This window comes from Magallana gigas, chromosome 10 (genome assembly GCF_963853765.1).
Source record: "Magallana gigas chromosome 10, xbMagGiga1.1, whole genome shotgun sequence".
Lineage (NCBI taxonomy): Eukaryota > Metazoa > Mollusca > Bivalvia > Ostreida > Ostreidae > Magallana > Magallana gigas.
The window spans coordinates 36,029,690-36,052,778 of record NC_088862.1 but is presented as its reverse complement, the minus strand read 5'-3'; the positions used below and the strand labels follow the sequence as shown (position 1 = coordinate 36,052,778).

At 33.6% G+C, this 23,089-nt stretch overlaps 2 protein-coding genes across 2 annotated transcripts in view; one reads left to right on the top strand and one right to left on the bottom strand.

The window, feature by feature from the left end:
* Positions 1-23,089, top strand: part of LOC105347843 (uncharacterized) — a 239,174-nt gene that overhangs the window by 96,592 nt on the left and 119,493 nt on the right. The window lies entirely within an intron of this gene.
* Positions 8,667-11,517, bottom strand: LOC105340460 (uncharacterized). The gene is made up of 2 exons (XM_011446505.4): positions 9,917-11,517; positions 8,667-9,577 (listed from the first exon to the last, which is right to left on the bottom strand). Exons 1-2 carry the CDS (start codon positions 10,322-10,324, stop codon positions 8,906-8,908), a joined length of 1,080 nt encoding a protein of 359 aa, XP_011444807.3. The 5' UTR covers positions 10,325-11,517; the 3' UTR covers positions 8,667-8,905.

Genomic DNA, 23,089 nt, shown 5'->3' with positions numbered 1-23,089 from the left:
AACACTCATCTCTCTCTCTCTCTCTCTCTCTCTCTCTCTCTCTCTCTCTCATATGATATATATAAAAAAAGCTGACAGCAAATACCAGCGATTTACTTGAACTATGCATCATTACACAGGCTCGTAGCATCGTTTTTGAAAGTGGGGGGGGGGGGGTGGGGGCAGGCTCATCCAGACAATTATGACAAGCAAAAAGGAAAAAGGAAAATATCAATTTTTCAAAATCCTAATCCAGGGTGGGGGGGGGGGAGGGACTTGCGTCGTATGTCGTAAATCTAGAATTTAAATTTCACCCCTAATATCCTTTTTTTATATTAATCTTTTAAATGTTCCCCAAAAAGTGGGGCGGGCAACTCCATGATAATTCTATTTTTATATGTAAATTTAAAAAAAACTAGTTGCTGCAAGAAAATGTAGGGGGGCAGGCCTTCCTGGCCCACTCCCCCTGATGCTTCGTGCCTGTTACACTGGACAAAACAGTCAAGATATAGGGGATCATTTCAACATTTTAATCTCTGTGTGGTTATCTGCACGCGTTGATCATGTTGTGTTATTGTGCGCTTTAGCTCAGGCAGGTTACATGGCACAGAACATTGCATATTTCACATAATCCTCTACTTCCTTTTTTTAATACAAACTACAGAGCACGGTTATTTTTTTTTAAAATGCATGTAATAAAATAAGCGGTTTATTGGTATACAAGTATAGAATTATCTTGATTTGTGTCAATATTGAGTCAAAATTATTCACATTTGTAGTAATATTGTCCTGTATGAAATGCAAAGAAAAACAAACACCGTCTAAAACATGAATGCCAAATATAATTTTTTTTTTTTAAATCTGAATTAATTAAAAGCTATTTATTTACTTAGCGAGCAGTTAAAGACCGTACAGGGGATGTCGGGGGCATGCACAGGGGTATACAGTGGCTTACAGGGGATGACAGTGGCGTACAGGGGGTGACAGGGGCTTACAGTAGCACACAGGGGTTGTGTACAGGGGCGCACAGGGGATGACAGGGTATACAGGGGCTCTGTACAGTGGCACACAGGGGATGTACAGGGGATGACAGTGAAAACACAGGGGGTGACAGGGGAAGACAGGGGATTTTCATACGGACAGGGGTTTTTAGAGCCAGTAGTGTCAGCTTTAAATCTTTAAATGTAGGTGACAGAGTTTCAACTTGGTATAAAAGTATTTGTCTTAACAGTGACACCTATGTGTGTATTACCTTATCTTTTTGATCACTCAGTACTTTCTGCAAACCAAAGTTTCTGCTCCTGGAACTACTTGAATGGTCCATTTAAAGTTATTCATTAATCAGAGGTACAAAAAGCGTAAAATAAAATACTGTATAGTGGCTGTTTTGGGTCTGAGATTAATATACTGTAACATATGATTTTATTTTGACACTTATTGTTATTATGCAAGGAGGCCAGGGTTTCTCTAGACATAGAGTGTGTCAGGATAGGCTAGCTCAGTAATGCTGATATCCACAGGCTCTTTGAATTTCATTTGTTGTGGTGTATATTCTTTGATATTTTCTTTCTGTGCTATTGTTTCGAACATTAAGGTTTTAAAATAAAACAGTTACTCAATTGTAAGCCATTTAAAGAGTTTTTCAAATAAGAATTGTCCTGCTTTAATATGTTGATCAAATCTTTAAATGAATATATTAATTATATATGAGATGGGTTTTGCCTATTTGAAAACCGTAAATTTTGTTATTTCCAGGTACTCCTATGTCAAGGTTATTTCCACGGAGATAGGCGTGACATCCAGAGAACCTTGTTATAACTTTGTTGTCACTGTGACCTTATCCGACCTTGAGCTTCATTGGCTCCATACTCTCTGATGTTGGACAATAACATTAATTGTATCTGCAATAATCATAAGTCCTGCCATTTCAGAAACCAAAGAAAGGAATGTAAAGATTTGTTAATTTGGGACCAGATGTTGTACATGTTATATGTTATTGTTTTTATTATCGAACTAGAGTTTGACCCGTGCGTGCACGGGTTGACATTGCATATCGGACATTTACGAAATAGGTATATCGACACACCTTATTATTGACATTTATAATGCTATTAGTTTCACTTCACTTTCCTTAGTTTCAATAATCTAACTGTCAGAATGCCTCCCTTATACCCGTAATGTAGCGGAAAATTGCAGAATCGCTCCGGAACGATGTTGGAGAAAATTAATGAAGTTGCCTTGAAAATAATAGTCAAATTCATCACAACAAACCTTTTTGAGACTGCTAATACCTTTTAACTAAAAATTTTGATCCATAGAATGGAAGAATTCAACACCTTTTCACCAACGTATACGTATTTTCTTTGTAAAACTGGGTCCGTAGGACATTATATTCATTTTTACGATAAAACATATTCTATCTTTACTCCTATTAAATATAATGTGACTTTTTTGCATGTAATCAAATATTTTTTTGTCACCACGAAGACAAAAGTAAGTACTTAGTTGAAATGTGTATTTGTTATTTTATACTTTCTCTCATAAGAAATCATTAATATATATGAACAGAATATATAGCAAAAGTCCAATGAAAATTTACCCGTATTTGTATTACCATCATGCAGATGTGATAATGTGGAAACATAAACTAAAGATCCCGTTAGCGTGAATGTACTGCGCATGTGCAAGATTGTAAAATCCAAAAAATCCAGGTGATTTCCGGGATTTTTTGAGGAATTTTCGTTGATTATTAATTAACGAAGCTTAACTGAGAAAAAATAAAAACAAATTGGTAATCTTCAAGTACCAATGATGTTTAAAATATATAAAACAAATGACAGTATTCTTCCGATTTCTCGGTATTAAAGACCAAAAATTCGAGTCTATTATTTTAATATAGTAGTATAGATTATCAAATAGTGTTTGTTGACGTATTTAAGCAAAATCAAATTCTGCACTCATCCAGTGAATTTACTTAACACAGAATGTGCTTTTTTGTACCTATTGTTAAAACTGTCCAGTAACTATGCATTATTCAAAGACTATAGCAATATTTCATGACATTAATGTCAGAATTTTATTGTAAAAAATGTAGTCATAGACTTATTATGTTTTTATGTTGTATGATATTTGTTTCATATTCTATAGGATCATTGTTGTTTAAACTAGTCCTTACTGCTTGTGATTAAACAATATTAGCAATGCGTACCTACCGTGTAAATATACCCCCCCCCCCCCCATACACATAGTATAATCTGCCTACTTGCCATGCAGAAGAATTCATTGTATATGTCAATAGTCCAACAGTTCTGCCATTTCATCAATATATTTCTAATTTTTTCTGTTTGAGCTATTTTATATCTACAATGTCTGGAACCTGTTTTATCTTGGCATTGATGTAACGTTGACCAACTGCCAGTTTTGATTCTCACAAATTGACCCAACACTCAAACTTTATTACTGAAGTTTTATTAGAAACTTGCAGCATGAATGTATAGGTATCTTTAAAAACTCTACTGCTTTTAAATGTGTGTAAGATGCTCTGCTTAATATGATTGACAAAATAACTTAAACGCGATGGTAAAATCAGTCCTCAAAACCTTTTCTGATGTATCGTGTGATATTTTTTAATCGGTGATAAAATCCCATCACACCTATTTATAATGTAAATACAAATCTGCATGTCCTCAAAACCCTTGTCAGATGTTACATGTCATATGTTATAATCTTTGATGAAATCCCGTCACATATTTTTATAATGTCAATACAACTGTGTTAATCCATGCCTGTCAAATATATCTGGCTCTATATAATGATATCATTAGAACCCCTTTGATTTATTTATTGTCAGTCATATTACTTATAACTATAATCTATATTGTTTCATGATAAGTAGATTAGTGTACAAGTTTTGTCATGTATTGGATTATATGTTTAGATGCTAAATTGAAAGTAAAATATTTAATTTACCAAGTGTTGTGTCATTTACAAAACAAGACGGGATAGTACCCCTACAACTTCCATATGGTGTAGAGTAAATGAGGTATAACGCAGAAAATGATGTTTGGGTCACGTTGTTTGCTGGAGAAAGTGACATCTAAGCCCCTTGGTCATGTGGTCTATGGGAGAAAGTGACATCTGAGTTATATGGTATATGTGAGAAAGTGACATCTAAGCCAATTGGTTTGTGGAAGAAGTGATGAAGAGAAAGTGACTTCTGAGTCACGTGGTTTATGGGAGAACGTGACATCTATATCGTTGTCTGTGGAGAAGTAAAGATAAATGACACCTATGTTATATGGTCTATGGGAGAAATGATAAGTGACTATTTAAATAAAGGCATTGTTCTGATCTTGCATGCGTTATTTACATACAACATAACATGTAAGACCTCATATTTATTGCATTTTAGCTAACCGAGACGAAGAAAGTGGGGGGTTTTGCTTTACCCCCAGCGTCGGCGTCCCAACCTGGTTAACGTTTTTATAAGCAGGTGTCATTTGAAAGCCATGCCTTAATTAATACTGGTCCTATCTTCACCAAACGTGCATTGACGATATGGCATACAATACGTTGGCAATTTACAGGCTTGAATGCGGAATCTGAGCCATAGATGCTTAGAACGGAAGTTCCAAACAAAGTTCTTAACAAGAGGCCCAGGGGCCACATCGCTCACCTGAGCAATTGGCTAGGAAAAAGCACATACCAGATCATATCAGAACTGAAAGTTTACTGAGGGGGGGGGGGGGGGAAGGGGCTTGAATTTAAACTGTCCAGGGGTCATGATATGTACAAACTTGAATCTAATCTACACAATTTAAGGATAATTCCCTATAAATATCATAAGGTTTCTTCATATATTCCTATGTAAAACTTTTATAGGTTATTTGTCCAACCCTACCCTTGGAGGTCTTGTTGTGAATTAACTTGAATCTACACTATATGGGGACGATTCTACAGGAGTTTCATCTTTTGTCTCAATGGTTCTTGAGAAGAAGATTTTTCCTATATATTCCTATGTTAAAGTTTGATCGGCCATTTTGGCCCCACCCTACCCCTGGGGTTCATGATTTGAACAAACTTCAATGTACACTACCTAAGGATGATTCCTCATAAGTTTCATCTTTCCTGGCCCAGTGGTTCTTGAGAAGAAGATGTTTAAAGATTTTTTTGTTACATTCCTATGTTAAACTTTGATAAGCCATTTCGGCCCCGCCCTACCCTTGGGGGTCATGATTTGAACAAACTTGAATCTTCATTACCAGAGGATGATTCCACAAAAGTTTTATCATTCCTGGCCCAGTGTTTCTTAAAAAGAAGATTTTTAAAGCATTTTCCTATATATTTCTATGTAAAACTTTGATCGGCCATTTTGGCCCCACCCTACCCCAGGGGTCATGATATGAACTAATTTGAATCTACACTACCTGAGGATGATTCCACATAAGTTTCATCTTTCCTGGCCCAGTGGTTCTTGAGAAGAAGATCTTTAAAGATTTTTCCTATATATTTCTATGCAAAACTTTGGTCGGCCATTTTGGCCCCGCCCTACCCGCAGGGGTCATGATATGAACAAACTTGAATAAACACTACCTGTGAATGCTTCCATATAAATATGATCAATTGTGGCTTTGCTATTTTTGAGAAGAAGATCTTTAAAGATTTTTCCTATATATTTCTATGTAAAACTTTGGTCGGCCATTTTGGCCCCGCCCTACCCCCAGGGGTGATGATATGAACAAACTTGAATCTACACTACCTGTGAATGCTTCAATATAAATATGATCAATTGTGGTTTTGCTATTCTCGAGAAGAAGATTTTTAATGCATTTTCCTATATATTTCTATGTAAAACTTTGGTCGGCCATTTTGGATCAGCCCAACCCTCAGGGGTCATGATATGAACAAACTTGAATCTACACTACCTGAGGATGCTTTCATATAAATATGATCAACTATGGCTTTGTTATTCTTGAGAAGATTTTAAAAGATTTTTCCTATATATTTCTATGTAAAACTTTGGTCGGCCAAAACCAAACCCCGGGGGTCATGATATGAACAAACTTGAATCTACACTACCTGAGGATGTTTCCCCAAAAGTTTCATCTTTCCTGGCACAGTGGTTCTTGAGAAGAAGATTTTTAAAAGATACCACCATTTTTTCATTAATTCCCAATTATCTCCCCTTGAATGAGGGCATGGCCCTTCACTTGGACAAAATTAAATCCCCTCCACCCAAGGATGCTTTGTGGCAAGTTTGGTTGAAATTGGCCCAGTGGTTCTTGAGAAGAAGTCGAAAATGTGAAAAGTTTACAACAACGACGATGATGACAACGACGATGACAGACAACGGACAAATTGTGATCAGAAAAGCTAATTTGAGCCTTTGACTCAGGTGAGCTAAAAATATAAGAGCACGAAAGGAGTGCTACATGACGGCCACGAGTTTCGAGTGTGCAATCGGGTGTAACGAAGTCGAACGATTTATATACCCGTCTGAAGGTGCTTATTTATGAGAAATGTTCAGCTTTCAGGCTTTCAGTATTAATTACATTGAATGGGATGCATAGCTTACTTCCAACCTGAAAAAGCCTTCAAGGTTGCATTTTTGGACAAGTCTGCCTAATTCCACATAAAATTCTTACTTATGTAGTGATTAGAAATAATGAAAACAACTATTGGGATGGATAAGGCAAAGAATGCAAAAGAAAGATCCTATCATGTATAACATAGTTAACAAATTAAATCATCATCCATTAACCAACGTAAGTGTTTTTTTTATTAATGTCACATTTTAATGTGGATTTAAGTTCTGATTCAAATGTCAGATCATTGCTATTGACAACAAAAAATGGAATGAAATACAAACAGATTTTTATTAATGAAGTTCAAAAAATGTGGAAGTACAATTTTTTTTCCAAAAAAGCAATACAAAGTCATTTTGCAAATTGTACAGTGATAAGTCATTTTAAATTGTTAAAATACGGAAATACCACAAAAACTGAATTACATGTATCACATAAAAATATGTGTTGATAGCTGTTGCATTTCAATTATGAATATAATGTATCAAACATATTTACAGTTCTTGATGAGACCTTCATCCAAATTATATTTTTCACAAACATAATTAAACTACAGAAGTACGGTAATACTTTTCATTCTAAAATTTTAAGTTTTCAGTTTTGTTTGCTCAAAAATGTTATAAAACAAATCTAAATGCACTAATAAAAAAATCAATAATTGGTTTTAAAAATTTTTTAATTAAAAGGTGTTCCAACATGCATAAAACCTACTTGATAATTTTCCGACATTAATAATACATGTATTAATCAGACATCAAATTCTTTTAATAGTATATAATCTTCAAATAAGTATCAAAATTTAAGTTCCAAAGGAATGTATGCTTGTGAAAATAAGAGTGTATTTTTTCCATTTTTCATAGGAATGAATACCCTCTCTACACAAGTGCAATTTTTTTGGACATTGAAAAAAAAAAGGAGTTACATGTAATCTTGTGATTGTTTAATTTCTAGTATATAGTGTGTGGCATTTACCCCTGGGAATAAGTTCAAAGACAACATAGTATCAGTCAATAAAAATCACTTTTTGATTTAACTTGGTCTATTAAAGAATACTTGAATTAATTACAAATGGAGTTAAATATATTGTATTTCTAATTTTTAGAATTTAAATGAAAAATCTAAGGAGAGATCACTCTGACTGCAAAGAAATACTTAATAAACGAAATTTTTTATTGTGCAGTGTAGAAAGGGTTTTTTAACAGATGGAAAAAAGGACATCACTGAAATCATTCAATATGAAAAATATGAACAAAAAAATATTAAAATGTAGAAAATATTTACTCCATGCTCATTAAAAGAAAGAACACAATATCTGGCTCAAGAAAAACAAAATCAATACTGACTAGATGCACAAAACCTGCATGTTAAATTTCACTAATTAATCAAATTTTTTATTAAAGTTCCCAGAAATATATCTTTCAATTCTGAAATTATCAGTTTCCATTCTTGTAAATCGATCTATTTACTTCTTATGTTACAAGTGACTGTACACTTGTTCAAATATAACAGTTCAACAGTAATTGACCTATGGAAAAAGGGACATAATTCCAAAATTGAATGACATAATTGAGTATAAAAAATTAAAGCTTTTTGCTTCTTTATAAAAACCAATGCACAAAAAAAATATAGTCATAAACGGAGTAAATCTACATTCGCTACACTACCTCCATCTAAAAAAGTTACACAACAATGTTTACTAGGAATTTTTAAGGTGTTGTTGGTACCTCTTACATCGTCTCTTTACATACCATGATCAATAACATACTTTGTTGATGATCACAGTACTAAATAAATCCTTCATAACAGTTTCCAGCATTCCAAAATGACATGGAAGTCAAAATACTAAAAATTGGTTTACACCAGTCACAAACAGAGTAAATCTACATTCGCTATGCTACTTCCATCTACAAAGCCTACACAACAATGTTTACCAGGAATTTTTAATGTGTTGTTATTACCTCTTACATCATCTCTTTACATACCATGATCGATAACATATTTTGTTGATATTCACAGAACTAAATAAATCCTTCATAACAGTTTCCAGCATTCCAAAATGACACAGAAATCAAAATACTAAAAAAAAGCCTGTTATTGGTTTACACCAGTCATAAACAGAGTAAATCTACATTCGCTATGTTACTTCCATCTACAAAGCCTACACAACAATGTTTACCATGAATTTTTAAGAGAAGGTGTTGTTGGTACCTCTTACATCATCTCTTTACATACCATGATCAATAACATACTTTGTTGATATTCACAGTACTAAATAAATCCTTCATAACAGTTTCCAGCATTCCAAAATGACACAGAAGTCAAAATACTCAAAAAAAAGCTTGCTATTGGTTTACACCAGCAACATTAGTAAGATGGACAATGTTTTGCACATTTTTTGTTTCATTTGAGTACGCTACTCTGAAAGAATTTGACAGAAGAAAATCTTCAATGTTTTCCGCATTATCAACACTGAGGTGATTAGCAATACACATTGTAAATAATGTTGAGGAGAAAATTGATAGCTTTACTTTCTGGTTTCCATAAGAGAAGCAGAGAGTACCATTCATGGATTTTTGTAGAGTTTGTTTGGCCATTTTCATTTTGCAGGTTGGGCATCTGATGAATTTAGAATCATCATCTGGCAGGGCAACTTTTCCCTTACACATTTCACATGAAAAGTGCATCACTAAACCTACTTGGGTTATTTTTCCTTCCTTTTCAATGACATCATTATCTTCAGGTGCCTGTAAACAATTGACCAAATCATCAATGCTTTCAATGCTTGTAGCTTTCGTAGCCGTAATAGTTTTTACATTTTGGAACAGACGGGTTGAGAGTTGATTCAATCTGTAACTTTTGCCAATTTCTAGCTTTGTCACCATCTCATCCCATAGTGTCAATTTCATTGTTGCCGTGCTATCTCCAACGATGACTTCTTGCTTTTGAATTGGAAGTTCTCTGACTATTTGTACTGATACTTCTTTTGCTGACAAAATCTTGACTTCAACAGCAACCTAATCAAGACATAATGATTAATAAGTTAAAAAATAAGTTTACTATGTTTTCATAAATAATTACAAAGAAATTAAACATTTACTTTGATCTAGTTGTAATAAGGGAAAGAATTTAGCAGTAAAGTTGTACAATGTACATGTACTGGTCAATGTCTTGTTACGGTAGGTGGAAATACGAAGGTAGGTATTAATCTTTTAATAGCTACGTAGGTAGAAATAACCTGTCGACTGGATCTAATAAATGATATGCTTCTTATCGGCTTGAACATGGATAGTTAATATCCCATCCTTGTATGGGAGGAGGGGTGATAATTATTTTAAAACAACAAAAAGAAATACCTTGTTGAATTCTGGGGTGTTCTGCACTTCTTTCAGCGTTTTGAACTTTTCTCCTGCCGAGTCATGATCATCCTCTGTAGATTTCTGGTATGAAAATGATAATTGTCTGGATACTTCAACTCTACTTTTGTAGTTGACAAGAACTTCTGTTTTGGCTGAGTCTAATCGACTGGGTACTATTTGTACATCTGTAAGTTTCAGTGGCGTTCTCGCTTGACTGGCCTCGACCAAGGTAGAGTGCTTCATCACATCAAAGCAGGCAACCTTTTTAAAGGTATCTCGTTGGACTTGTACCGTAGCGTTAAAGTATTTATTGTTAGTGCGGCTTGTTTTTATCGGTGACACATGTTGTATAAAACCGCAAACGCTAGTTTTTTCCTCAAGTTTAATTTTCTTACTTGCTGACATCTTGATTGTTTGGCGGGAAAATAAACAAAGGCTGCCGATCTTGTCCGAAGTACGAGCAATCTTTTGTGCGCGTAGTTTCGTACTTCACTAGGGTTTCCGACATTGGGCGTTAATTGATTTGTATTCTTTTTTCTTTTCATGGGAAAAAGAAATGTCGAACACTGCAAATATGAAGAATAATTAGTTATGGAGAAATTGAATAAAAATATTTCCGCCTCTATTCGGATTGCCCTTTCCGCTACTATCAGCAATCTTCGGCTGATTCCGCTTAGTCTCGTTCAACCAGATCCGGCTGTCTCCGTAACTCGGCTGTGTCCGTAAATCTCCGACTTGTCAGAGAGGCTGGTTGGAGATTTACGGAGACGAACGAGACATGGTGATTATGCTGATAGTCTACTGTAGAGCTGAATTCGGAACTACGATTTACCACTATTTCATAAAACATTCTTTATATCATTCTTTGTTAAAAACGATGAGAACGAAACGAAAATCAGAACAAGCTAACACCAACGTCATGTGTGAAAACTGTCAACACATTGAAATATTTAGCCTCAATTTACTTCACAAAATCGGCACCAATATATTTTGTATGTTTCAAAATTTCCCTTCATACGCGAACTGTTGCACAACAAGCAAATTCATCATAGTCAGATCGACCCTTTTTCGTATAATGTCATGGCTGCTTTAAACAAAGAACCTCGTTTTAGAAGTATGGAATCATTTTACCGGATGCCGAACCCGAAGCTATTAAACTGATTGAAACACGCCTTTCCTTTATTATTATTTTCGTAATAACTCAGAATTGAAACAGAATTACCACTTAATTTTTGCAATTTATATTTTCCTTCCCATAAGGATAATTTATGCTAAACTAGGTTGAATTTGCCTCGGTAGTTCTTGAGAAGAAGATTTTTAAAAATGCACCCCCCTTTTTCTACAGTTTCAAGGTTTTCTCCGCTTTGAATACAGATCAAACTTTTATTTCTGCAATTTATATTCGCCCTCCCATAAGGATGCTTTGTGCCAAATTTGGTTGAAATTGGATAAGCGGTTTTAGAGAAGAAGTTCAAAATGTAAAAAGTTTACAGACGGACAGACGGACAGACGGACGGACAGACGGACGGACGGACGGACGACGGACAAAATGTGATCAGAATAGCTCACTTGAGCTTTCAGCTCAGGTGAGCTAAAAAAGTAGTGTCACGGAAAGTTCTCATCATAAATTGGTCTTATCAGTTCGTTCACTGCAGACACTTGATATGTTTCTTGAATTGAAAACTACCGGATAATGATGGAAAAGAGTTTGGCGCTGGTTTTATAAGATCCAAAGACAAAATTATGCTTGATTTAAAGTTAGTCCGATTGGACAATCTGAAGTCACGCATTTGCTCCTAAGGTTTCATTTCCCGCACGCTCCGCCATTATATGTAGGTTTGGCCCCCTCGACCAAGCTTAAGACTGCATATTCTCCTCCTTCTGCCCGCAACACATCAAGGAACAGTGACGTTACGTTGAATCATCAGAGGCCGGTGTCCTTAACCTAGTTCACTGGCCATCGCCTTTGATATAGGTTAAACTGGAGACTGAAAGTCTAGGTAAAGCAACAATTTAGATCAAAAATAAATTAATGATGTATATTGAACACCCCACATTGCTGTGTGATGAAATTTGGTTGGTGTTTTGATACTTAATGCTTAAGAAAATAATTGTAGAGTTACATAATTCGATGAATTGTTTCTACATGCAAAGTTATCCATAAGCCAATGTTGTAGATCATTCATATCTGGAAAAGTTCAGACAAAATTTTATAAGACTCTGAACAATAAGAATAAATACGGTTACACAGAAAAATGTGGTATTTGTCCTAAAAAATGGATTCCTCCTTGTTGTGAGGAACTGTAACCAGACGGTCTTATTTCTTTATGAGTTTTTTAAAAATTATTATTCATTTATTATATAATCTGTTTATTGTAGTAGCACACGTGACAAGAATGTAATTTAAAATGTAATATTCTATTTTTTTGCTATTTTAAAGGCGATTTTCAGAGAAACAGACAACGCATACACTTAAACATTGCTGAAAAGTATATTCAATTTGAAAGAGTAGTGAAGGCAACTACATATAACGTGACAGCAAGCTAAACTTTAAAGAAAAAATACATTGTATGGACTGTAATAGGGTAGATATAAACCAATAGACAACATTCTGTCACGAGTTTCTAATTTGTTTTTCATGCTACTGAAGCAATATTTGTACTTTAAAGATTTCTACCAAATGAGATAAAAACCGTCCTAATAAAAGTAAAGCTTATTCATAGGTAGATAAGTGCAATTTGAATAAATATCAATCGTTTAGGCATTCTATTAGATATGCTATAAGGTAAATATGTAATGCTTAAAGTACAAACATGTGGTAGGTTTTCGTTTTCTTAAAACGTAAAAACGCAAAAATAGGGGGGGGGGACTTAAGAAACATTAACTAATTTTACGACTGAATGTGCAAATTTTGCATATAAGCGGAGAAGAGCACCACAAGTTCAGAGATCATATTAGGATTCTGGAGATAGTTTTAAAAACAACATCATATTGACTTAAGACATATAGGGAGTGTGATGTCGTCTGTTTCTCCGTATTGTGGCAGGAACATAAAGGGTGAGACAAGCAGTACTAGATTAATTATTTATAATAATTGGTTTATCTTTTTGGCATATTCGGTCAGTGCTTACTATTAAATCTGGATAAGTTACTATAGTTATGTACTCTTTTCACAATGTTACCGAAAAACATAGTCCCGTGAATAGTTAGAAGACATTTCAACAAATGTTTAGAATATAAATTTATGTGTCATACGTGAAAGAAAACAAAACTAACGTTAAATAACTAAAAAAAATTCCCCACGTAATTCTACTGTGACGTATTCATATTTTTACGTATACGCTTGCTGCTTCATCATTCTGTTCCACAAAAATATAGGTCATTCTTCGATTGACAATATTTTTCACTAATGGATATTTCTCATATTTCTCAATAACTATGTAACTGTGATGATCATTGTTTGTTAGTTATTATACTCTCTCTTTTAATTATTTATTAAGTAGGATTTGGGTTTTTTTCTGATTTTTTACTAATGAGGTCATGGTTACGCAACGCCTGTACCGTGTTTCTTATCGCACTCGTGTGAACTCTGTTTAGGCTCAGATATGTGGACTGTTTTTCTACGGACAAGAAAAACGATATACGTCTGTTTCTTAACATGTTCAGTGATTTTAACTTAGAGATCGGCGGAGTAAAATAAAAAATCAATATATTTTAAAGTCGAGTATCTTCGATATGGGTTAACCAATATCCAATCTTGTTTTGAATTTGAATTGCAAGTATTATTTTTTTTTGACATTTGTTTCTTTTTTGAATCAGTATTTTGTCGTTAACTATAAAAATAGATTTAGATCTAAACAAATGAATAAACGAAATGATTCACATCAATTGGTCAAATATTTGTGTTATTAGTACAAATGATAACAACATAGTCAATACACAAAGCACAAACGATTTCGGACTTTGAGTGCTATTAGAAAAATACAACAATTTGTTAGCAAAATAGAGGAATGAGATTCCATCCAATACATTGAAATTTTAACTGAGGCTTGTCTTAATTAGTAATTATTAATTTTGATGTTTTATCATTAATTCTTAGAAAAAAACAATGATATGTTAATTTTCTCGTTGAAATTATAGTAAAACACACTATATGTCATATTAACATTTCTTAACTCGATTGTTCTATAAATATTGAAGTAATATATGATTTATAAAGTTTAAGTTTTGATAATTTTCCAATTTTCATCAACTAAAATTTTCTCACATCATTCCAAAGTACATGTATGACCTGGAATATTTCGCTAAACATTCTAACTTTGTACAATCTATGAGCTTGTACATCCTATCAGAAAATAAATAAAACAACCCCTACATTTTACATTTCCAAGCTGCTTTGAATAAAACACTATTAAGTATTTACAGAGACTCTGACTTTCTATTAAGAAATATGAATGAATGAAATAGCAAACGTAACATGCAGTTAACTGCACATTAATTCGACAGAAATTCTGACGTCGGTAACAAACAAATCAAGCTTATGAGAATTTCAATTTCAGCCTTGAAACAACTAATATCTAATGTGATTTATCTTATACGTGTGGTGTATATTACCCGTGTGATAAACCTTTGCTATATAAAACGGGTGATGCTTTATCAAATACTACCGGTCCGAACTATTTTTGACACAACCCCTCGCTTCAACGGTTCAGTGACCTATTTTCGAAGATTTGCTAGTACTTTCAACATAACTATATCTACTACAAAAATTAATATAAAATTGATTTTGTCAAAGATTTAAATTACAAATATGAAGGAAAACACATAACTGCGTAGTATAGGCGTCGGAACCGGGCGGGGGGGGGGGGGCTATTGTGAGTGGGCCCGGGAGGGGGGGAGCACACCCCCCCAACTTTTTTGCAAAGTTATTCATAACCGTAACCACAAGACCCTTTAATCTTGTTTGTCAAGATTGTTGATATATCAGCCAATCAAAAAGATAGTAAGTTGGATAACAGAAGTAGCTGATATACCAGCCAAACAAAAAGATAGTAAGTTGGATAACAGAAGTAGCTGATATATCAGCCAATCAAAAAGATAGTAAGTTGGATAACAGAAGTAGCTGATATACCAGCCAAACAAAAAGATAGTCAGTCGGATAACAGAAGTAGCTGATATATCAGCCAATCAAAAAGATAGTAAGTCGGATAACAGAAGTAGCTGATATATCAGCCAATCAAAAAGATAGTAAGTTGGATAACAGAAGTAGCTGATATACCAGCCAATCAAAAAGATAGTAAGTTGGATAACAGAAGTAGCTGATATACATGTATTCATAACCGTAACCACAAGACCCTTTAATCTTGTTTGTCAAGATTTTTGATATATCAGCCAATCAAAAAGATAGTAAGTTGGATAACAGAAGTAGCTGATATACCAGCCAAACAAAAAGATAGTAAGTTGGATAACAGAAGTAGCTGATATATCAGCCAAACAAAAAGATAGTAAGTTGGATAACAGAAGTAGCTGATATACCAGCCAAATAAAAAGATAGTCAGTCGGATAACAGAAATAGCTGATATACCAGCCAATCAAAGAGATAGTCAGTTGAATAACAGAAGTAGCTGATTTTGGTCGAAAATTATTTTTTTGATTTTAATTCTTACAATGCTCCAGTAAGGCACTAAAAAGAGGCAACCAAAATGTGCGTATCATTTGGTGAGTTAAAAGCAAGTTACAAAGTTTACAATTCTTCGCTATGTTACACAGTTTTTGTTTACATTTTAAATGTTGAAGTCAACATTCCAGTTTTAAGACCTCAAATGAATGTGTTAATCTTTAAAAACTGTTTATCTATGCTTAAAATGAATAAGAAGACAGACAAATTAGCTTAACAAGATGTTTTACTGGTATATTGAACCAATGTAAACAAAAACAGGGCCCGAACCTTGTTTACAATACGGAGAATTATGAGCCCTGTATCTTGCTTAACACTAATTGACTGGCACCCAAATTCCATTTGATCAATAGAAATGCATTCCTAAAACATTGTAAATAATAAAAGCAGAAAAGTAAAATTTGACCAAAATCGTGACCATGACCCTTTAACACGTGCAAACGACAATATAATTCTCATTACACATAAAAAGGATGATATTTAGTTCAATGGCAGACAAAATAACCACTGTATTTGAGAGACAAAAGAGAAATATATGTTGATTATTTGAAAAACAAACCTAAACCGTCTCTTCTTAATTTTGATTATCTATTATAAGATGAAAAAAAGCTTGTGCCCCTTTTTTTCCTAATCACCACGGGGACATTTTGAAAAAAAATTGTGTTACATTATTCTGTTCCAAACTGCAAATCAAATGAAATAATCCTGATTTAATAATAACATAAAAAGATTATAAAAATACAGATTGAATCACAAGTTTATTTTTGTTGTGTGAAGTTGTACTATGAATGTTATGAAAGGTTTTCCTCGCCTTACGATTTGGTCCATTGCTTCACTCGGCAAACTGTCATGATTGAACTTGTAAAATATTAATTACCCAAAACACACATTAGTCACATTAAGCATACACATCTTGGCATTAAAATTTCTGAATAAATCCCAAAAATCAATTCTCTGTTTACCTTTTTATTATGCTTTTCATATTGTTTGATAGATAAGTGATTATTTTCATTTATTGCATTAACAATTTTATTTTATTTTACAGGCGGTGATGAAAGTGAACACCACGCGAAGATTGTACACAGACTTGTTGTTGTATTCATTGTGTTTTTTGCTGTCTTCATTGTTTTCTGTACAGTGCTAGGTTTGTTTATCAAAGGTAACATCAGTTTTTAAGAATCTTGTTTTTCTACATGAAAAGCATTTTAACATTAAACTCTTGAATAGTAAATTGGTGTTTAGTATACACAAAAATAAAAGTATTCTATATTTCAATGTTCATTTCCATCTTAGAAAAAGACTTTATCTGTCTAAGAGATTAAACAGAAACATAGCCATACACGAAGTGATCTAATAACATTTTTTCACATACATAAGAATTGGAGTAGTTTGTTTGTGGAAATTTTTTTTTGAAACTATTCAGAAGAAATCCGTTTAATTTCTGTATGAAACACACTATAATTATTTGACAACATTGTTAGCTTATGCCATGTGTTCTTTTAGTTTTCAGAAAAAAATGATGAAAAAGATTTTTATTTGTGAGAGGGAAAATTGTGGTGAAGGTCAGTGTCTAAATATATATAAAAAAATGTAACTGTTTATCTTACGCCAGCCATTTGTTTGAATTTGCGGAGTACATTGTTGTCAGCATGCAACAAAAATCACATTGATATAAAGTGTGTCAGTGATTATCAATTTGTTACTGCTCTCAATAAAACGATATTCTGTATAATCCCACTTTCACACAGACACGTTTTTCCGCCGTTTAGTATCTAACATCTAGCATTCCACTTTGTTAAATTGATAGGTTTTTTTATATTGCCTACTGATACATGCAAAAAAAAACACAATTGTTTTAATATCACCAAATTTGCAATTTTCTATAATTCCTCAAACCTAAAATTCAATCAATTGCTTGATTTCGTTTTTATCTAATTATATTTCTTTGTTAAAAAGCAATAAAAAATGTATAGTTACATTTTTCATTTTAACTAATGATTTTGTAATTTATTATTACAATTTGATTTAAAATAAAAGCTTTTTAAATATCAAGATTATGTTGTAACTATGGCAGATTGTCTAGATTTTTAGTAATTATAACACTGGGTGTTTGTGATGTCAATTTGTAGACAAAGAGTTTCAGATGAAAAATCATTGCAAAAATTCGCTCAAAAATTAGAATGTTTTTATTCATTTGAATTGATCCATAATTAAGGTCTTTATTAAACTCTCTTTTTGTTATTTTGTACATGATAACCAGGTCTTACAAAACATGTTCTAAACCTATCAAATGTTGAATGTTTGCGTCACAGATAAAGTTCAATCATATAAATCATTTTGCATTTTTTTCTAAAAGAGATTCTAAACTGAATCACTGTTATAAAGTTGATTCAGTTTTGTATATACTGGTGTTTATATTTGTGTTCCTCTTTAATTTTGTTATGAATGGGTTACCGTATGTGAGTGACGAGTGTCGGGTGAGTGTGCTATTTTTAGATCGAGTATTTAAAGTGACCGGTTTGGGTGTAGTGGTCAGTAGAGGGTCCGGTAACGACATCAGCCGGGTGCCACGTTTTGCAGCTCCTGATTTAAGATATGGTGAATATCTCCAGTTAGCTGAATACTAAGGAGAAATGGGTAGCCATTGAATTTTGGATTCTGTTAGGCGGGCACATATTTTCCTAGCCGGTAAGGTTGTTTTGTTGTTATTTTGTACATTTCGTTGGTAATTTAGTTCTTAGTGTAATTGGTAGTATGTTTGTATGTTTATCGGGACTTTATTAGTCACAGTATGTTTTTTTCAGTGCGTAAGGGTGTTTAATACAATTACCTGAAATATAGACTGGTGTGCTAGACGGAAATTTTCCTATGGAAGGTCGTGGGGACAATTGACGAAGTACGGGGACGCATTCTATGCTGAGTGGGGCGTGACTTTCTATCCGGGCAGTGGTCGTAGACTGGAAGCGAGAGACCTGCGAGTCCGGGGCTTTCGGTTAGGATAGCGACAAGAGGGACAGGAAATTTGACGAGGGCAGGAGCGTCTCGAGTGCATAGTGACCTTGAGTTCATTTTCAGAGAGGTTTTAAGTGTTAAAAAGCGACTGTTATTACAGGCTAATTTTCATATACATGCTTTTGAGCTGAAATTTGAAGTAATTGTAAATTCACGGTATTTTGAATTATTGAACCTTAATATTTTTTTGAGTAAATTTTTCAACAAGAGTTTTATTGGTTGAAATAGCTTCTAAACAACATTTTGTAGTTTACTTCCATTTTATATCTGATGCAGTGTGATTTAATCTTGAATTTAGTTGATAGTATCAGATATTTGTTCATTTGTTTAATTGAATTATTATTCTTTTTTCGTTATGTTCGAATGAGAGTGGTGTGAAAGGGGGAGTGAGAATAATGATTTGTTTTGTTTATTAATTTTTTTTTCAAATTAAACTTGTTTATTTTCTTTACAAAATCTTATTGTTCATTCAGCTGACAAAATCCAAAAAGAACTCATTACAATCACATTCAACTAATTTTGACATAATTATCATGTTCGCAGTAACACAAAAACATGTCGTGTATTTGTTTTCTGAAATAGATAAATGCCAAAACAATCCATGCCTGAACGACGCAACCTGTATTAACAAACAAGGATCGTTTTCCTGTTTATGCCCCTCTGGTTGGGAGGGATCACTCTGTAACTTAGGTCTGTTTGTGTCTCTGTCTGTCTGTCTATCTCTCTGCCTGTCATTCTCTCTGTCTCTGTGTCAACCTGTATTAACAAACAATGATCGTTTTCCTGTTTATGCCCCTTTGGTTGTTTTTGAATACCAGATATTGATGAATGTAAAGATAGCCCATGTATGAATACAGCAGCATGTGAAAACAACGAAGGGTCGTTTACCTGTACATGTGTCAATGGATGGGAAGGATCACTCTGTGATCAAGGTATCTATCTATCTATCTATCTATCTATCTATCTATCTATCTATCTATCTATCTATCTATCTATCTATCTATCTATCTATCTATCTATCTATCTATCTATCTATCTATCTATCTATCTATCTATCTATCTATCTATCTATCTATCTATTTGAGTTGTCAAGAGTTTGCATCGACATTTAAAAAAAACAAATAAACAATATCCAACAAAATGTAGGACCTAGTAATAATATGATTCGAAATTGTATATAGAAACATGTGGAGAAAAATCTTTCAAAACACTTTTTTGTTAATAATTAATTGGCAAGAACAAAATGTAATTTACGAAGAGGCATCACTAAGGAGTCTCGGGGGAGAATGTTTCAAACATACGATTTCCTTTAAAAAAATCACAGTGAAATGTCAACTTATGAGTAAACTATGTGCAAAATATAAAGTAAATTGACTTGATAGTTTATCCGTTTGTCGCGCTCAAAAGTTGGTCGTATGTCCGATTCATCACCGACATTTTATATAGGATTATACAGGAAAATGAGGGTTTTCATTTTCAATTTCATATTTAAAAAATTACAAACATACGATTTTCTTAAAATTTTCAGCGATGGAAGGTTAACGTATAAATAACCTTTTTGCTAAATTAAAACGAAATTGTTTGGATGGTTTTTAGGCTATCCGTCTTCATACTTTGATCCTATAAACGTGCCGTGCCAGCCATTTTAAACTATAAAATTGTATAAAACAAAAGGATGTTTACGAATCAAATTTGATTTTATTTGTAGAAGAAGAAAAAATACATTTCCACTCACACAGAACGTAGAAGGGTCGCGTATATTTTTTATTTTTTTTTTGCAAATCATAGTTTTGATTTTAATTATTGACGCTGTAATAGAAAATGCACGACGCAAATTGTTGTCAATTGTTACGTCAGAGTCTCAACTGACGTCATCCTAAGACGTTGAATCCGACCACAATAACGTCGATTTTGAAGAAGCGGCGAAAAAATTAAAATACTTCTGACATTATTCTAACGATTCATTTCACTTAAAATAATTTTTTGATAAGTAATTTTTCTGAAATAAAAACGATACATGATAACCTGTATCATTGAACATTTTACTTTAAATTTGTGTTTTACAACAGTAATGCGCAATACCCTGCGCAGAGGGCGCAACATTTTAAACCCGCTACCGACCTTAATTAGGTAACTTTAACGTTTAATCAGTCCATGACCCAAGTGGAATGGGGTCTCACTCCGATATTGAGTTTCTAATAGAAATATTAACATACATTTTTCATATCTTCTTCTAAAACCCAATTGGCCAGAAAAGCTATTTCTTTTGTATAACCAAAATCATTCAGCGTAGAATCAAGTCTGATGATGATAAATTGACGTAGGATGTAGCTAATTTGAGGGGTCAACATTTACGTAAGAATGCATTTGTTTATGTGGAAAACAATTTTTAGAAATTTTCGTTTTAAAAACATGTCTGCCAGAAATGCTAAAACATGTGTAAAAGTGTTCGTAAGCTGTTGAAATTCAAGTGTATTCAAATTATAAATCACGCTGCCCGGGAAATTGATGGGACGTAAGGAGGGGGACGCGGTCAAATTTGTTCATTTGTGACGTTGTTCATACTAATTCTTTAACAATAATTAATCATCTAATTGTCTAAGGACCTTTTTATGTTTTTCCCCGAATACGATAAGAGCACACGGCGGGTGTGACCGGTCAGCAGAGAATGCTCACTCCTCCTAGTCACCTGAACCTACCTCTACTTTTTTGAAGGTCCGTGTTGCTCTGCTTTGAATTTGTGTTTCGTTTGATTTATTTTTGAAATGATAGACAGTTTGTTATTGTCACTTTCCATTTTTTTTTCATTCATAAAAAAATATAGTGAAACAAATCTAATTTTTATTTGGAAACACTGAAAGGTATATAGTTTAGGGATGCAGATACTGATTATTTGCATATTGGAATAAATATAGAAAAAAAAGTCAAAAAAGTGTTCTTTAAAAAACCAGAAGAAACAAAAAGCCAAATGTTTAACTTAAACCCACGTGAAAACAAACTTTGTTTTGCTACTCTAGAGGCTGTCTATAGCTTTTCTGGTCAGTGACGGTTATTATTGTTTTGGTGATCGATGTGTCCCATTGACTTTTTTGTTTGTCTATTTGTTTGTTTTTGTTTGTCAATTTGTTTGTTGTTGTGTGTCTATATGTTTTCTGATTTGGTTTTTCTGGATATTAAGTTATCAAAATCCAGATATAAACTAATAATGATTTAAACTCAATTTCCTAGATATTAATGAATGTAAAGATAGTCCATGTATGAATGAAGCAGCGTGTGTTAACATAAAGGGTCGTTTTCCTTTACATGTGTTAATGGATGGGAGGGATCACTCTTTGATAAAGGTATCTATCTATCTATCTATCTATCTATCTATCTATCTATCTATCTATCTATCTATCTATCTGTTATAACGTCTTTCTGTTTGTCTGTTTTTTCGTCTGTCTGTCTTTCCGTCCGTCTGTCTGTCTGTCTTTCCGTCTGTCCGTCTAGGTTGTCCAGTTTTTGCATCAAAATATATAGAAACAAATATAAGAACATCAACATCAAAGGTAGGATCGATAATTTTTTTTCAAAATTCTCCTAAAAAAGTGGTTAATAAACTGATATTACGAGTTGTATTTTTTTAACGTCCTTATAATGTTACTCTGGCAAATCGAGAAAAATTTGTCTGCATTCGGAAGTATGGTTTACGAAGGATTTAAAAAACTTTTACCAGTCTGGACGTCTAAACAGACGCCCAGGGGATAGCATCAAATGCCCCGACTTTGTATTGGTAAGCTTTAGCTGTTAAGACGTTTTATTGGTGAGTTAAAGCTGCCCCGACTTAGTATTGGTGACCTAAAGTTGCCCTGACATTGTGTTGGTGAGCTAAAGCTGTCACGACTTTGTATCGGTGAGATAAACTGTCACGACTTTGTATCGGTGAGATAAAGTTGCCACAACTTTGTATCGGTGAGCTAAAGTTGCCACAACGTAGTATCGATGAGATGAAGTTGTCAGGACTTTGTATCGGTGAGCCAAAGTTGCAACGACTTTGTATCGGTGAGATAAAGTTGCCTAGAATTTTTGCATCGATGAGCCTAAGTTGCCATGACTCTGCATTGGTGAGCATTAGCTGTCAGGACTTTGTATCGGTGAGCCAAAGTTGCAACGACTTTGTATCGGTGAGCTAAAGATGTTGGAGGGTAATAGTAGGGTAAACAATTAGCGCTACACGTCAATTAAGTAAATAAAATACTTTTAGAATATTTACAGTTATATGTGTTGTTAGTCATCAGGTATGTATATTTTCAACACACAATCACCGTTATATTTATTACTAACCGACATGTAGTTTTACTGCAAAACTAGAGGACGCTGTCCTTTTATGATGCACGGAAGGTGAAAATGTTATCTTTGATGCTTATGCATCGGTTTACTTGTATATTTTGAATGATTTGCCAACATTTGAATGTTAGAAGTCATTTTCAAGCGAGATACTT